At 39.6% G+C, this 19,029-nt stretch overlaps 1 protein-coding gene across 2 annotated transcripts in view; it reads left to right on the forward strand.

Moving 5' to 3' along the window:
• Nucleotides 1-8,184: 8,184 nt before the first annotated feature.
• mtcl2 (microtubule crosslinking factor 2) overlaps nt 8,185-19,029 on the forward strand; it is a 67,338-nt gene continuing 56,493 nt past the window's right edge. Inside the window, exons 1-3 of one of the 2 annotated variants that reach the window (XM_077544609.1) lie at nt 8,185-9,501; nt 14,137-14,238; nt 14,670-14,792. In XM_077544609.1, the coding sequence (XP_077400735.1) occupies nt 8,566-9,501; nt 14,137-14,238; nt 14,670-14,792 (1,161 nt within the window). In that variant the 5' untranslated portion in view covers nt 8,185-8,565. The remainder of the gene's footprint in view (nt 9,502-14,136; nt 14,239-14,669; nt 14,793-19,029) is intronic. The other variant, XM_077544617.1, reaches the window with a different exon arrangement.

The following is a 19,029-nucleotide window of genomic DNA, read 5'->3' on the forward strand; positions in this document are numbered from 1 at the left end:
TACTGTATAACAAAAAAATGGCTATGACCCAAAGAGATGGGATCTTCACTTTCGTTTTGTATTTGTGCGTGCGAGGTGGCTTTGTTGCAAAGAAAGAAAGAAAGAAAGAAAAGAAAGAAAAGAAAGATTGGGTGGTGTTTTCATTAGCTGTGGTTTAAAATGTCCACTTTCTATTTGGGATGACTACTCACACACTTTTAGGACCATGCATGAATTGTTCGTTCGTTAGTTAGTTGGTTGGTTAGTTAGTTTGTTTGTTTGTTTAAACCTTCATTATATCCATAAGCTGCTTCAAAAAAAATCTTCACTGAGATATTGTTAAAAATTTGAGTTGCTATTGGTAACTTACAATGATCAGATTACAGATAACATATTCATGTTAATAGGTTTAACATGTCAACTGATCACATTTGATGTTATTCATGGACTATTTACATCAGACTTTCTATTATCTCTTTGACTGCCAAAAACGTTAAATAACGTTTAGTAAAATCCTACGGAGGGCTGCCAAAGACGTTAAAAGACGTTCACTATGTTTTTTTTTGTTTTTTTTGGAAACGGGTGGAGGAAAGCCTTGGCCAGCTGTGCTGAAAGTATCAAGCAGATCTAGTTAGTATAATGACTATTTTTGGGCACTAGATGGCAGCGATGACTCTCTTTGGACAAGATTGGGTAGGTGTCAATAGAAGACGTGAGGCGGAGCTAGAGTGTAGAGGGGAGAATGGCTGAGGAAGCGAAAATGGCGACCGGTTGCAAGCAGCTCACGCTTGAGCATTTTTTTCAAAGACGAAAAGCATCGACCAATGCTAAAGAGCACATTGATGACGACGATGGTGATGATGGTGACTCCGAGGTTGACGCCGAAGTTGGAAGCGTTGACGCAGCGGCTATGACCACGTCATAAAGCCTCACCGGCTAGCAATGCTAATGCCGGAAAACGCGGAGCACAACCGAGCACTTCTGCACAGGCGGACGTTCAATCGGACGACGAAGAGTACCCCGAGTCCAATGCATATTCATCGGAGGAGTGGGTACAGTCTGATCACGCAGAAGACACTGGTTATGGACTACGATGCCACCATGAATGGAGTGGATAAGATGGATCAGAACATCTACCACCCGGTATAGGAACTGAAGGACATGAGGAAGCCAGACGTAACACCACCGTAACGTCACCGTATCATGATCCTGATAGTAGACTTTATGGCAACATGGCCAAACACACACTGCAGTATATACTTCCTATTCCCCGGAAAAAAGGTCGGCAAGAAAGTGTAGCGTCTGCACGCGAAGGGGCAATCACAGTGAAACTAATCTGTTGTGCAAATCCTGCTGCGTCTCCTTGCACGCAGGGGAGTGCTACACAAAAAGAAAAACTGTAGTTGAAACATCCACATAATTGTAAATAGTACCACAGTTGCACACATTTGTAAATAGTTTGCCAAATTGTTGTGTCAAATTGTTACACTGTTGAATGTAAATAAACGTATTTTGCTATCAAAAAACACTTTTTCATTGTTGGTGGTAGTGTTTTACAGAAGTAAAGCACTGTTTAGGTGTTTGTGGCATCATTCATGGAAAAAAAAAAGGTGTCAAATTCACTAGAGTACATGAAATAATATCATTTCACAAAAAGCTTGATTTCTCCGTATTTTGTTTCAAAACAGCGTTTGGTTGAAACTAACCATTTTCTATTGTTGATTACTGAAAAATGGAATAAGGTAGAAACAAACTGCAACAACTTTTCTGATGAAAGATGAGAGTTCAATCTTTCATTTGGTAGTATGTGTGTTTCCATAGTCCAAACAAAATTTTCTGTGGACCTTGAAAGATCAGTCAAAATGCTTAAATCAGTTGGCACCCACAGCATCCCTTTTCTGAAAACGCTTGGCAGTCAAAGAGTTAATTGTTGGTGCTTACTGTTTAGTTGTATGTCTGAATAAATACAATACATTGTATCTTGTGTTATATGAGTGGTTTTGTAGTTCAATCTGTTGTTGTAGGCAGCCAAGGAAATACAATCAGCGGTTTCCTTTCAACAACTGTTATATAACAACCATTATGGTGTGATGAGAAGAAGTGAAAAGAGAACAGAGAATGGGATGAACAGAACATTAGGAGGCAAATAACAGTGACAACAGAGGAATAAATGGTCTCCATTCAGAAACATGCAAAGACACACACACACACACAAAGGCAGTCACACACAATACATATACATGCAGATGCTTACACAAACATGGTAATGAGGAATTATATTGCAAGAAACTCCCTCAGAACAGAATGGACAAATAGCCTAACCTTTGCATCATGAGCATAATTAGGAGGGGCTAGTAGGTTTTAAGCATCTGTCTTTACATAATTGTTTGAATGTGCACCACATTTTGAATAATACAGCGATTGGAAAAGAAAACAATTATCTCAGTTATACAAACAAATTTGGATTAATTTACTCACTGTTAATACCAATATTCACCACAAGATGGAACTCCAAGGAACACCACTGTCTCCAGACGAGTGATTCCCCAACTACTGTCCCAGCATAGCATCACTGTGTGTCGTGGCCCGTGAGAGTTTATCAGGTGTGCCGCAGAAAATTATCCTATTTCACTCATGTACCAAAAAGTACTATTCATTTACTGAAAAATAATTAAGATTTGGATGGATGGATCAAAATCAGCTATATGTTCTTCCACCTGTGGAGCCACCTATTGTCAATCATTGAACAGAATAATAGCTTTGTTTTCAACTAAATAAGGTCAAATTTAAGAGTAAGCAAATTTGTGAGTACATTTAGTAGGGGTGCACCGATCACAATTTTCCGGCCGATCCCCGATCTTTTAAAAAGTCTGACCTGCCGATCCCTTTTTTGCCGATCCCGATTTTTTCATAACAAGCAGCATACAATTTCAGTGTTCCAATCTTGTTTTATTGGAAAACATTGAAAAATATCTGTATATCATACAAACGGGTTGTTTTGCTGCTGGTAACGTTGTGAATTTCTCCTCTGTGGGATAAATAAAGGTGTATCTTGTCTTGTCTTATTTTATCTTGAATTACAGTCGTGAGAAGAAGCTGTTGAAAAGGCTTGATGGTGGCTCTGGTTGAGAAGAGGGGTTGTGTGTCACAGTGCTTTACTTGGACACAAGTCAGGGCCTAGTAACCCCCAGCTTCTTTATAAATAAATAAATAAATGCACACCTGCCTAATATTTCTGAGGTTTGGGGTTCATTTAGGAGCTCTGGGCTTCCTTCATGCAGTTTGTATTTATTTATTAAACAAATAAATAAATAAATGCACACTTGCCTAATATTTCTGAGGTTTTGGGTTTATTTGGGAGCTCTGGCCTTCCTTTGTGCTGTTTATATTAATTAAATAAATAAATAAATAGGTAAATAAATGCCCACCTGCCTAATATTTCTGGGGTTTTGGGTTAATTTAAGAGCTCTGGCCTTCCTTTGTGCTGTTTCTATTAAATAGATAGATAGATAGATAAATAAACCCTCACCTGCTTAACTCATTCACTGCCATTGACGCCTATAAACGTAAAAAATTCATTTGAACTATTTATATTAGTTTTACATTTTCCCCACTTTTGTTAACAAGAGTATGAAAACCTAGACATTTTTAAAATAATCTTTAGTTATTTTTTTGGGAGATTATTAAAAATTAGGGGCGTCCGGCGATTAAAATTAATAGCATGACTTCAATAGTTAATTCACAATTAATCACACATTTTTGTATCTGTTCTAAATGTACAATACATTTTTTTCTAGGTTTTCATACTCTTGTTAACAAAAGTGGAAAAAAAAATTTAAACTAATAGAAATAGTTCAAATGAATTTTTGACGTCAATAGCCATCAATGGCAGTGATTAATATTTCGGAGCTTTTGGGTTCATTTAGGAGCTCTGGCCTTCCTACGTGCAGTTTGTGTTATGGCAAACTATGTACAAGATTGGAAACCTAGAGTGACGAGGAGATGGAGGTAATGGAGTGAAGTTAGAGTTTAATGACCAAAATGTTGAACATGTGACCAGGTTCTAAGCGCTCGGCAGGCTGGCACCGAGTAGGTTCAGTTCTTCGGCTGTGTCTGAATGTCCACACTTTTATGTCCATCATCTCTTTCATTTCCATCATTCCTTTGAACTGACCATCCCTAAAAAGAACAGGGTCAGGCTGATGGTCTCGCCCTTGTGAGTCACCACACAACTATTGTGAAGCCATAGGATGGACACTCAAACACATCTGACGTCACTCGACAATGGCGACCCACATAGAGACTCAGAAATAAATATAATTTATAAGATTATGAATAGGTATTTTATTTATGCATCTATATTTATTATTACTTTAATTTAGCTATTTGACATAAGTGCATGTAACACAACTTGATTTGTACTGACTTTGTTAACCAGAACAATAAACAATTAATCAGAATCAGCCATCTTTGTTGATTACATTCACCTCGAACACTTTGAAGTCGAAACCGAGACGATCCGAGTAGGATCAAACTTCTTACCTTTCTCGAATGCAGCATTAAACTGAGTTTATTGTTAATCAGCTGCAAGTGACTACGCCCAGAAAGAAACAAAGAACGCAAATGACAAGCAGGAATATTCAACAGGAAATCACCAAAATAAAAGGAATGAAGCTCAAAGGGGACACAATCACTAAAATAAGATGAATCAGTGGATGACCATCAGAATTTGGATGTTATATTTGGGTTGTTCTGGTGGTTTTCAACAGGCAGTTTTGCTCACATTTCAAAAACATGCATATAGGTTAATTGAAGATACAAGGTGTGAATATTCACTAAATGTGTATTCAAATTCAGAAAAACATGATGTTCTTGTGTCTATATGCATTCTTTAATTGGCTGCTTTACAACCAACGTCAGCTGGGACAAGAAGTAGAAAATTGACTTACCATAGTGTGAATTTTAAATGTGACGTAAATTGACCCAAACCCAACAACCCAACCAACCCCATAATCATATAAACTACTAGTGACTAGCGACCTACTTTTATAGACACCACAAGCAATTTAAAATAAAAACACACACATTCAACAGCCTTTGACAACACGTGTATAGAATAGTATACTTTCAAAAGCTGCTTGAAATTAGTTGGATGTACCGCCAAAAGCATATTGCTCGCCATGACGCCAAATGCGAGGCAGCGACACTTCCTGTTGCTTACCTTATTTGGTAGGCCTATGCCTACAAAATAAAAATATGTGTATTTTTTTACTAGCTGTCCATGACCCACTTTTGGATTCGACGCACCAGTTGAGCATCAGTGTATAGGCTACTGTTATGGAATCCAAATGTGTGGAAGCTTTTAAGGATTGTTTTCCTGATATCACCTGGTAACCATGAAACCCAACCCTTACCCTGTACCTTTATCTAACTCTAACGCTAACCCAACCTTCAGTGCACCTAGTATTCCTTGAAATGTATTATCTCTGTAATCAGGCTAAATTCCCTCATTATATCATTTTTTTATCACTACACAGTATATAGGCCATTTTCTGTACCACCAAGCGAGGGAGCACTGAGTACAAACTTGTGTTTCCAGATAAAACAGGCCACATGAGACTTATTTATCTTGTGGGAGCCGCATTCTCTATGAGTCACATAGACAGCTTCAGAACCCCTCGGGTCTGTCTCAGAGGGAAAATGTGCAGATGTTCAATCACCGCAATTAGAATGAAAAATTATTAGATTATTATTTTGATATGCATGAATAATTGATACATAAAGTTGTAAATTGCCATGAGGCAATGCAAAACAAAAATGACAACTGAGTGTGGAGAAAATCCAAAAAGACAAAAACAACCACAAAGAGTTCATTCAAGCGCACATACTCGCACGCGCACCATGCACGAGCTTGACACAGAGGTTGCAGTTATGATTTAGGCTAGAAGTGGTTGTCACGAATAAAGAAAATGACAAACTCTGCAATGCACCTTTAATAGTACGTACAAAAGTCAGTTCCCTGAATTATTCATATGAAAGCTTTTGTATTAGAGGGATGTGGCTGAAAATATTCAATAATCATCTTTTAAAAAAATAAGAATAAAAAGAGAGAGAGCAAAAAAACAAGAGAAGCAATTAAGAACAGATTAATAGGTCAGACTTTATCAATAAATGTTACAGAAAAATATGCTCAAAGATAAAACACATGATGGTGATGAGGGAGAAAAAATGTATTCAGCTACTTCTTTTTGTTGCATATCGTGGCAGCAGCAGCACTGCTGATGCAGCTCATCATTATTACCAACACAACAAAATTGAACGCTTCAGAATTACTTAGACAGCATCTTTATATTGGATCCTTTTTACCCTCTCCAACAAAACACACTGAAAATTAAGTGGTCCTGTATTTTTGCTGTTGTAATGTTTACACCCACCATATGTAATAATTAGTCACCACTAACGGATGATGACAGACTATTTATGTTGAGCTAAAGTATTGGAGTTTGTATGTGGTCAGTACACAAACAAAATGTAAACGAACAAAAACTAAAAGTACTGAGGTCCAGCTCCTTATATGACTTAGAAACATTCATATAATAAGGTCTTGGAATGATGAGTTAAGTGAACCAAATGATTGCTCGACTGCTATACACAAAATTGCCATAATACTTCAGTAATACCTGAAGTATTAATGTGTTGCCCCAAACAGCTTGGCTCCTAAAGTTGACACCTGTTTAAAATCAAAATGTGCACCCCAGCTTGAAAAATCTCCGTATTTTGTTGATCTTATGTCTTCTCATTGTCCTGTTTGGCTACTGCTGACCGGCGTTCACTTTTGGTCTCTATGATACACAAGATTAAAAGTCAAAAGTGATAAGAGACTTGCAGGCTGTTGCTCACAAATTGTGACATTGAATGGTATGTCACAATACTTTAGTTGGTGTCATCAAAGACATCTCATACAAAGAGAACTACACCCACTGACCGCTTCTCTATCTCTGATTAGTTTATCACCATTGGAATGACTGCTGGAGCAAGTCTGTCAACCAGAAGTTGGAGAAGAAGTTCACTTTACTGTTATTGCATGGACTGGTGACATACTCACCTCTTGCAATAGAAAGCAGTTGAATCAATCATGGCATAATGCAGACATATACTTAGCAGTGAGATAACACGTTTTAATTACAGGCAAGTTCCTGATAAACTAAATGGTGCATAATGTTGCTTAAATAACACATATAGTTAAATAAATACATAAATAAAATAAGTAAATGTACATAAGTAGTAAATAATGAATACATTATAAATAATATAAAATTACCCTATCTATCTATCTATCTATCTATCTATCTATCTATCTATCTATCTATCTATCTATCTATCTATCTATCTATCTATCTATCTATCTATCTATCTATCTATCTATCTATCTATCTATCTATCTATCTATCTATCTATCTATCTATCTATCTATCTATCTATCTATCTATCTATCTATCTATCTATCTATCAAGTCTTTGTGTAGTCACATAATCGTCTCCAGGTGGCGAAAGAGAGCTTCAGAAATGTCCATTGAGTCGCCCTCGTTACACCGCCATAGAAAGTACTGTATTTGCATTTCTAATGGAAAAGGGATTATGATGATGATGACCACTTGCAGTTGCGTAACTTTTATTGAGTTTTATCATGGGTACACCGGATCTCTCTCTCTCTCTCTCTCTCTCTCCCTCTGTCTTATTATTATTAATATGTAAAAAATAATAGTACATGCAAGTTTATGTAAATTACAAGTACGTGTTTTTTTTTCTCTCTCGCTCTCTCTCTCTCTCTCTCCCTCTGTCTTATTATTATTATTACTATGTAAAAAATAATACTACATGCAAGTTTATGTAAATTACAAGTACGTGTTTTTTTTTTTGTTTTGTTTTTAATAATCATAAGTATTTTTTGCACCTCTTGTAAATATTTGCCAATTAACTCTTTTACTGCCAACGACGTTAACAAGAATTTGTCGATTTGGATGGGATGAACAAGATTTACTGATGAGCAACTATTTGACGGTTGAATTTTTGTTTTTATGTTGAATTGTGTTTTTCTTAAATAAAACACTTCCTGTTTTGGGGTTCTTTTCACCTTACATAGGCTTCATTGTTGTGGAAGAAGCGCCTTTCCCTCCTGCCGCACGTTCCGTTATGTGGGCGGGGAGATAAGACGACTTCTCTTCTCCGGCTCCGACTCTTCATGCAGAACTCGTCCTGGAAGGCAGAAGCCGTTGGACGACAACCGCTGCGGGTTTAATAGGAAATGCATCTTTTTATATAAATACAAAATCTTGGGATAATTTTAAGCATTGCTAACCACATTAAAGAGCGCATTTTGTTTTTCATCGGATCCTCTCGCATGCATTTTTCTGTATCGCTTCACCGCGTGAGCTTTTCATTGTAGCCAGAGCGAGGATCTCGCTCCTTTTGTCTGCGCGCTGTTGTTTATTCATTTCAGTCGAACTTCTGCCTCCCACGGTGGAAAACAACCCTACAACAACCAGAGCTTTCATTTCTGTTTCCGGGTTCGGTTCAAAAGGAATGAATGACAAAGTCAAAGGAGGTTGATGTCCACAACAGCCCGGCTCACCTCTCCTTCGCCTCGCCTAAGGAACGGAGACTCCATCTCCGGCAGAAGATGGAAAGCGGAGGCGGGAGAGAGAGCTTGGACAGCGGGCAGACGCAGCACGCGGAGCTGCCTGCTGTACTATTAGCTCAGGGGGGGAAGAAGAAAGTCAATCGCGCTCCGTCACCGGCCAGACCCAAGGATGTCCCCGGGTGGTCCCTCACGAAGATCCGCGGTGGTATCGGAGCCCCTAGTCTGAGCGTGAAGCCGGGAGCAATCCACCTGGGGAGCCGTATTTCCAGGCGGAGTCCCATAGGAGGTTTAAGTGGAAAAGACGGCAAAGCCGATACAAGTGGTGTGAAATCGGCGGGCAAGCCGTCCGCTTCCTCCGCCAACGCGTCATCCAAAAACTCGTCCGCCAAGATGGCCAAAAGTAGCAGCAGTGCACGGAGGAGGGTGTCGGACGCCAGCATTGGATCGGACGACTTGTCCAAGGATTCCGGTTGCGCCCCTGGGAAGCTTTCCACCACCGACAGCAGCTCCGAATTGTCTGACTGCGCCTCCGAGGAGCACAAACTCTCCACAGACGCCCCCAGCAGTGACACCGAGTCGAGGAGCAGCCGAGGCGGCGGGCTGGACGGGGACAACCCGCTGGAGAATGGAACTAGCCGACGACTAGCCGCTGATAAAACCTCCATGGAGAGGGGCAATCAGGACCGACTGTCCATTGGCGTTGAAGCCGGGGAGGAGAGCGCGTCTCCGGCTGAGGAACGCTCGGTCACCTCAGTGGACAGCCGGATGCCAGCCAGCACATCCCTGGCCTTCTCTGACTTCACTGAGGAGTTTGTGGACGGTATGCATGAGGAGTTTGTGAGGGAAATCGAGGAGCTCAGATCTGAGAACGATTACCTCAAAGTAAGTTACATATATTAATGTGTTTGTTTGTTTCTGGATTTGGGGGTTGCTTAATGTACTGCCCAGGTTTATGTTAACACGTGATCTTTTTGAAGAGATGATTACAATATTGCTCTGTGTTGATTGCATACAGCATACTAATTAGAATAATTTCCATTATCATTGAGCCTGACCCATATAAGAGTGCCCATTAATGTCATAACACTGGCCATTTAATATTATTGGTCTTTATGTGACAAGAGACCCTAGAAAGCTACTATGGCTTGGGCTCGGGGAATCTCCCTAATGTGCTTTTACGGTTTACGGTACAATTGACTCAAACGTGCAAGTTCTGTTTGGACAGCACCCAAAGCTATTGATTACAAGTCCAATGGCTTTGAGGAAATCTTGTCGATATGGAGCTGCTATGCATACTGTATTAATGTATCTAGACTGAAGAGCATTTCTAATCTGTTGGCCTTCAAAAGTAGTGATTTGCCCCACATATAAATTTCCACTGGATTATAGGCTATGTTATTTCATCACCATTAGATGTTAAATCAAGCAAATTTCAAGTACAATTTACTCATACTGTAATATCATTTTAAAGGAATCATGCTTATGTGCAGTCTCATTCAACAGTTGTCCGAAGTTACCAGACATCAACAATGTCAAAAATCCCTACATCAGTACTTTGCAGTGGTCTCCTCATTTTATCATAGGTAAAAAGTTGAGACACAACAATGATCCTGTTGTGTCTGATTGGGGAAGGTGATTGACTCATCCACAGATGTAATGGCATGGCAACGGTGCTTTTATGTTACCATTTTAATTTTGTATCTATTGGGAGAGAGAGTGGTTGATTTTTTCTTGTAGATTGTATGGTAAGTCATATAGTTTTAAATGCATCATAGCATTTACACCATACCAAATTTTGATTGGCATAATAATAATTTTGTCAGTTAAATCGTAAATGGAGTGCATAGGGCTTAAACTACACCATTACAGTGCCCATAGCGCTTCACAGACACTCATGTTGACCCAGTCTTACACACATTACTTCAACAGCTCTCAGACATTTGAGATGCCGATCTTCCCCTCACTGGATTCTATGTAGACCTACGCTAACCTTTTCAGGGATAATTAGTCTCCTCGTGTACTTGCAGTACTGGCATTGAAACAGGAATTCATGCATAGAGATCATTTATAAATCCCATTAGAAATAATAATTATTAAATATTTGTTTAATTGATGAAAATTACTATGATACAGTTGAAACTATCTTGAAACTTATACACAAGCAACACATAATCTAAAACTTGTTGTACATGGCTTTTAACTACTATAAGTTATTGATAGCACAGTGTTTCCCACACCATGTTAATACTTGGGTGGGCCACCCAAGTAAATTGGCCACCACCCAAGAAGTTTTCCAGAAAATCTATAAAAAATATATTTAAAAAGAAAAAAAAAGTGTCAAGACAGGATATACCACATGTATCGTTAGTTTGTTGTCACTTACTTGTGAATCGGGAGGCTAGATGAGATGTAGTAACAGGACTGATTGCTGTCTTCATGTGGTATCGAAATGATGGTAAATACCACATGTCGAGTAGAAAATTGCACGTGAATGCTCCCTTATGTTCTATTTTCTACTTGGCAATTGGGAATTTATTTTGATACCCGAGTTTCCAAGTTGAGAGAACTATTCAAGTTTTAACATAGCGGAGAGCGCCGAAGGATTTGTGAATGGCAAGAAATATTAACACTTATAAGGGCGTCAACGTCCGCTAGCATAGCAGGTTGTTTTAGAATCTACACAATTACGTAGCATACACAATTTTGCTATAACAACAAAATCACATGAACAGAACTTGGCCGTAATTAGGAGTTTCCGAGTGGTAAGGTCCATCTTTCCCATAGCATGTGAAGGCAGGGTCTGACCCGCCTCCCGTCCAACAACCCCTACCATCCCCCCCGCCGGAGTCTCCCTCGCCGGAGTCCCCCCACCCAAGTAGATTTCAAATCTGTGGGAAAAATTGTAGCAGAATTCCATTTCCATTCTTGCAAAATAATTAATGGTTGCTCAGCTTTCTAAAAGCCAACCTAGATCTTGGAATGCATATGTGATTACATGTGATCACAGTAACTCCCCCTCAAAAAAAAAAAAGCTGTTGTTGCAGCTGTGTGAAACACCTGCTTGGTGCAAATGAACAGAGCATGAAAACCACATACAGAGGACTTGGATAGAAGTATTTCAGACATGCATTGCTCTCCCATAATAAACATAGTCCTGTTTATTTATAGATGCAATAAAATATGGTAAATTCAATAATAAAAGTAAATCTCAGTATATACATGTATTTAGCAAATACATATTATTAACATCATCCTCACTTGCCCCTCTTAAACATTTTTGTTGTGAAGATTCTTCTAAAAAATGATGAAAGTTAACAACAAGCAACAAAGAAAACCTAAATTGTATTTTCTACATTTTCACATAATAAACATTATTTTCCTCTAAAATGCCATTATGTCTCCCGCTTACTTGATCGTGAATTGGTTGCTTTTGCAGTGTACTGCATATGCAAATAATATTTCCCCTTTGGTTTTAAAAATTATCTAGAAGATACTTGGAGATAAAACACATGCAATCCTTAGTTTGGGAAACCCTGCTCTACAAGCATGACTTAATGAGACAAAAATGCCGCCCCGCCCACCCCGATGTGTTTACTGTGTACCAGCAGTACAATTATCAGACCAAATGTTGCTCAGCTCTAATTTTGACAATGAGACTGAAATCTGGTCTTTGATTGGCTCATTTCCTTCTCCTGACTTGCTCGCTGATCACATGACTGAGAAAACCTCATCCCTGTTGTTCTTCCTAGTTAGCTGTGAAAAGCGGGTCAGTGGAGCATTTCTCTCTCAGCACATTAACTCGTGATTCCCCAGCTCCGTGACCTCACATCTTCGTCCTCTGCGGTCGTGTTTTCTCCGCCTCACTGTCTGCACGTGTTTCATGCTCTGTTTTCCCCACCTTTTCCCCTTTCCGTTACCGTTTATCCTTCCTATTCCCCGCCTTTCCTGCCTTTTTGGGCTACTATTTCCTGTTTTGGCCTTTAATTCACTTCTTCCTCTCTGTTCTTTACAAATGTGTTGCGCTCTACTCTAGTCCGTGTGGCGCCAATTGATTCACAATTGCACCGCTGTCTTCTCTCAATAGTAACCTCCTGCAAGGAAGTTAGATACTAGTATGTTTTGATATTCCTGGGTTTAATTATTCATTTTATATGATAGTGACTTATTCCTCTCTCCAGTTTTAGATATGCAGCACAAAAAGTCTGAGGCTATTACGTATTGAGGATACAAGGCTAATAATGACAATAGTAGTACAATTAACACACCCATACCGTACTGTGCCTTTGCTTTGGATGCAGCAGTATCAAACTTCACGTCTGCACTTTGCTCCGGTAGTTAGCTTTTTAGCTTAGCTCAGGTTCCTTTCAGATCAAATGTGTCTCCCTTGACTCCGAGGTATCTGTTACCATATGACACTTTATTGGTGATGACCTATGTTCCCTCAACTTCAGTGTTTGTATTTCAAAAGTGCAGAGTGCGGACACACCCTGTCCACAGCTGGCCTTTCTTTACATCTTATCATACACGTACAGAGTTTTTTTGTTGCAATGGTTGAATTTAAGCAGTAGCTGCTGACCCACATTTTCCAGTGTAGTAAATGATGACAGCACTATTTACTACTGCAGCCAATCATCCCTTTTTGGCTTCACACACACACACTGGTAATCACTCTACTTGCTTAACGGTGTCCCACAAACACAAGTGATCCCAATCTCTGTTGGAGCCAGGCACGCAATTTTAAACACAGTGACCTGATTTGATTTATGCTTCTCCACTGAAATGAATAATTCATTTCATATTATGTCAGTGCTACTCAATTATTTTCTTTCATCCCCCTCTCCCCCAGGAATAAGTTTTCTCTCCACCACAACTATATATAGTATTGTCTATAATATTGTACACCTCTGTATAACACTGTATCCTTGTTAACATTAAAGAACAAAATTAAAAATATAGATCAACTCACAGCAAAGAATAGCCTTTATTAACTTGTTGTTTTTTTTGGTTTCCTGGGTCAGTAAACAGTAAAATCCACCAATTTTTATCCATCTCAGGGGGCAGCCATTTTGCTCCTTGCTGTCGACTGAAAATGACATCACATCGTCTAAGGGCTCAGCTTGCAAATGTAATGTCGTAAGAGTTATCCTGATAATTGGTGATCATGAGGAAGGCATGTTAGCTAATGTCAAGAGGCAGTGATAATGGAAATTATTCAAGCAGGCTGATTTTGTGGTTTTCTTTTTAAATAAGAATTTTAGACTGGTAACTTTTTCCTACAATGATTTGCTAATGGTTGCACTGTGGAGTATTTGGTTAATATATCGACCTCACAGTAAAATGTTGTGCCTCGTAGTGTAAACCCAGACTACTAAATTGCTTGTAAATGTGAGTGGGGAATGGTTCTTTGTCTATATCTGCCCTCTGATTGCCCAAAATTAGCTGGCATTCACCTACAGATCAATTGTGAGCCTAATTAGTGGAAAAGAGATGGCTGATTCACTCTCGTTCTGTTTCCAGGATGAGATGGAAGAGTTGCGATCCGAGATGCTGGAGATGAGGGACATGTACATGGAGGATGACGTCTACCAGCTGCAAGAACTGCGGCAACAGCTGGAGCAGGTATGTATGCGTGTGTGTGTGTGTGTGTCTATGTGTGTGCAGGCAGGCATGACTAAATGAGAGCTCAGCCTCTCACTCAACCTCATTTTCTTTGTTCACTTAGTTTGAAAACAAAACAAAACAGGGGTGAATCAGAGTGCTGCAGAATGCTTTTAAGCCATGTAGTGGAACCTCTAATTCGGGTTCAAGTTTTTCAGGGGGGGGGAAATGGATCTAAAGTACAGTTACGAATGACAGAGGCACTTTTTCGTCTTTAAAAGTTTATTTCTTGTTTACGTTTGTAATTTGTACAACCTCAGATCAGAATTATCAATAGTTGGCTGCATTCAAGTTGTCCTTCATTGTGTCATAACGAAGTTCCACTTCATAGTCCTCTTTAACATTTTCTGTTACAAAAATGTATTGATCCTGAGTGTGTCTTTAATGGCTAGGCGAACAAGACCTGCCGCATTTTGCAGTACCGGCTGAGGAAGTCTGAGCGGCGCTCCATCCGGGTGGCCCAAACGGGGCAAGTGGATGGCGAACTGATCCGAACACTGGAGCAAGACGTCAAAGTAAGCGTTTGCTTCCAAACTCTCTCCTGGTATATTTAGCTGCTGTACTAAATAAACCAACAATTTGAGTCGTTTTGTACAATTCAACCCATTTGACCCATCTTTGACCCAAATTGGGCGTTTTTGACCCAACTGTTTTTCGTGTGTACAACAGAAAGAGCTGCACACTTTGTGTTTAGGCGTTTTGATGAGACTGCCGTTGATGTGGCGTTTTAAGTTTTTTGTCGGGAAATGTGTTCTTCCCATTACATTCTTTTTATCGCAGTAACGTGACATTTCAACCAAAGACAGCTCCACCACCGAGCTCCACCCTAAAGTTACCACCGTTTTTGGTACCTTATCTAAATGCTACCCAGTAGTGTTCCAATCCATATAGCAATACAAGTTTTCCTTCACAATTTTTGACAATGCACGATTGCTTATCAGACAGAATCAAATGTTCAAACTGTTTGGTTGAAAGTTGAAATAAGGCCTTAAAAGTAGGGATGCTCCGATCCGATATGTGGATTATTTTCCTCAAATAACCTTGGTCATGGATGACCTAGTTCTTCCACAGTCTAAAAGACTGTGGTGAGGTCAGGCTTGAAAACCTCCTTTAAATTTACTTTGATTGTCAAGCTGCCTTAGGGAAAGTGAACCACACTCTTTTGTTAAACTGACCTCAATGACATGCACACGCATACACACAGATTTATAGATTGAATCAAACCACACATTAAGACCAACATTTGCTAACAGTACAGCACAAAGATATGCGTTTGTGTCTGTTTGTATGTGTTTCTGTCCATCTGTCTCTGGAATGTGGATAGACATGATCAAATTCCCCCCAATATTTTCCATGAAATGGAGAACAAAGAAAGTGTTATACCCTAATAGATAGTTGTGTGTGTGTGTGTGTGTAGGCTATATGTGTGTTTGCGTGATATCACGTCAGCACCAAAAACACACACACACACACACACACACACTTGCCTTTTCTGTCTGCGGCTCAGCTGCTGTCTCACCATCTGGTTGTCCTGAAAGAAGGAAGGATGGGAAGAGGAAGTGGAAGGGATGAGCGTACATCCTGTGTGGGTGTAAAAAAAAAAAAGAGGAAAAAAAAGCAAGGGGCGACTGGTGACTGTTTGAAAGAGTGAGAGATGAAGCAGGGAGTGAAAAGAGGACAAGTAATAATTTAAGAGGGATTATGTGACTTTAATGGAGTTGATTTGAAATAAGATCTGACTTGAATTTTATTTGAAAAGGTTTAAATTGAAAAATGCTATAGAGAGAGAGAATTATTCATGCCATGACCATAAAAATAATATTATGGATGAGCATGTATGTATAAGTGACTGAGTGATTTTCCTTTTCATGTGTATGCAACAACATGCAAAACAGTAAAACAAACTTCTTCTTCTTTTAAACTGTGGCCATGATAAATACTTTCTCAGTGTATGATTCAATTTTTCCACAATTGACCATTGTTCTTATTGTGCCTTTTCCTCAAATTAACTTCTTCTGTTTGGCTCCACTGGCCGTTAGGTTAGATGTTACAGCGTCCCACATTAACACCCTGTGAAAATGTGTAAAAAATATGAAGACATGGGTGTGTGGGAACTATTTCTGTAAAAAAAAAAAAAATGTTGTTTATGACATGTTCATGTAGACAGCTTCAGTGAAAGCAGCAGTTGGCTGCAGTAGAAAATACACATCATGGGTGAAAAACGACACTGGTGGGAGATAACATCGCTGTGTGTCCCTCAACAACACATGAATGATTGTCGCCTTGCTGCCAGGGGCAAACGCTGGCGGGGGTCAAGTTACACCATTGTGTTGTGTGTGTCTGTCTGGGTGCGGGTGTGCTGTGTGTGCGTGCACGCGCTTACTCACACTTCAGGTAGTGTTGTTATTTGCCTACAGACCGACACTCTTGCCTCTCATCGCTGACACTGTAGCTGGAAAACTGGCAACAACTACTGCAAAATGATCTGATAAGATAATTGGCCGAATGCCCATCAAGACTAGGAATGACTTGTTTTACTAACTTACTTGTTTTTTTAATTCAACGTTTTTTTTTAATTAACACAGCAAAAACAATAACATCAGCAAGAACAAAGTTATACATACTGAATCTCAAAACCAACAACCACCTAAAAAATTTGACAAGCAAAAAGGCAGTCCAGTGTTTTACACAATAAATGGGCTGTACATTAATTCAGGCAGAGTGGAGGGTATGTAGGTTTTGTAAATGCAGATTAGTTTGAATGGGCTATCATGATTCTGTCTCCAAGAAGACATAGCCATGGTGATTTAGGAAGATCACAATTCAACCAGTTTCCTTTATTATCTATAAGATTTTCCCTTAAGGGGCGTACCTTAGAACACTCTCATAATGCACGAATAAGTGTGCACCTTTCATCTTCACATTTCCCACACAAATCGTCATTGAGCAAAAGCCTTGGTGGAGTAAAGTAAAATCTATGAATTATGTAATATTGAATAAATTGCCTGTGACTTTTCTTATGTAGTGTTCGATATAAGAGATAATCCCTTCTCATCCAATGTACAAGATATGTTTCATTTCTTTCCTCAAAATGCTTTATTACTACCTCCATTCTTCTTTGTCCAAGCCTCCTTGATGCCTTACGATGCATTTTCATCAGGCAACAGGCATATACAGACGCTCCCCAACTTACGAACGAGTTACGTTCTGAGCGATCGTTCGTAAGGTGAATTTGTTCGTAAGTTGCTTCAGTGCTATATTTTGTATTATAATTTATGTTTAAAGAGAATACGTACAGTACTGTACTACGTATGTTAGAGAGAGAGAGCGAGAGACACACACAGTATGTACATGTACGTAATAAGATAAATAAAATGAAGTTTAACTTACTTTTGGAAGATGTACTCGATGCTTAAGGAGAGGAGGAGGAGGAGGAGGAGGAAGAGGAGGATTTTATATCATGAGAGGTTCTTCGTCGTTGCTGGAATGGGCTTCAAAAGTTACTTCCTCCTCCGTAACGTCAATGTAGGAAGAAGTTGAGGGTCGAGGAGAAGAAGATGAGGGTTGATGAGTATCTTCCTTGGAGGATTTACTAGAAACTGGCCGAAAGAAGCGATCTAACGACGATTGTTTTCTTCTTTTTTCATCATAAATGATGCGGTAGCACTGTATGGCATCATTCAATTGATTTGCAACCTTTGTGCAACGTTCAATATTTGGGTCTTGCTGCTCGAAGAGTGCAATGGCTTTATCTATGAGCGACAGGCGTTTCTTCTTCTTCCTCCTCCTCGACACGTTGCTGAGCCTCCAATGCTGGGTGAGCTCTCACAGCGCCAAGCGTCGGTATTAGCGGCGGAAAGAAGCACTACAGTACTCGGAAAAAGGTGCGCAATACAAAATCTAACTTACAGCATCTCTTTCCGAACATTTTTTGACATGCGCGCATGCGCGCAGACATGTTCGTATGTACCATTGTTTGTAACTCGAATGTTCGTAAGTAGGGGAGCGTCTGTATAGCATTTACTGATTTTGATCCGGACTGGGAGAGGTAATCCCACCAACACAGTGTCATTTGTAAATAGTTCCAAACGTGGCTACGGTCCTCCAAATGGATTCCTCCAATTTTTTTTTGTCTAACGTAAATACCTTAAACATAAGAGTTGCATTTTCTTTGCATTTTGTGCATGGGCGTTTTGGCCATCATGAATTTAGGGAGTTACCCAATTTCAGACAGTCCATTACTGGCTGAAATTGTCATAATGCAAATTCGCGGGCACTAAACTGCGAGTAAGGCTGCGTTCACACTGCAGCTCAATTCAGATTTTTTCACAAGTATCTGATTTTTTCATGCAGTGTAAACGGTACAATTCAGATTTTTTCATACCCGACCTTGGCCTCTTTTTTTATGTGGATATAAATCAGATATGTATGTGATGCGTCTGCACTGTGAACGCTCATCTGCACGCATCCGATTCGTACGTCATCAAAAGCCTGATATGCGCTCTGCGCAGGCGGGAGAGAGTGCTTGGAAGGGAGACTAGTGGCTATCTGTGAATATACAAAGCTGTTTTGAGTAACAGTGTTACATTTTTATTTGTCTTTAATTTAATCACACTTGAAACATGAAGCATCAAGTTGACATGTGTGGTGACAGTAGAAATTAAGCCCTGCAGACGGTTCATCACAAACGGCGATGACGCGCGTCATCTTCGGTAGACTTCTCAATTAAATGAGGTCGAGGAGTGTCCCCTT

This window comes from Vanacampus margaritifer, chromosome 1 (genome assembly GCF_051991255.1).
Source record: "Vanacampus margaritifer isolate UIUO_Vmar chromosome 1, RoL_Vmar_1.0, whole genome shotgun sequence".
Taxonomy (NCBI): domain Eukaryota; kingdom Metazoa; phylum Chordata; class Actinopteri; order Syngnathiformes; family Syngnathidae; genus Vanacampus; species Vanacampus margaritifer.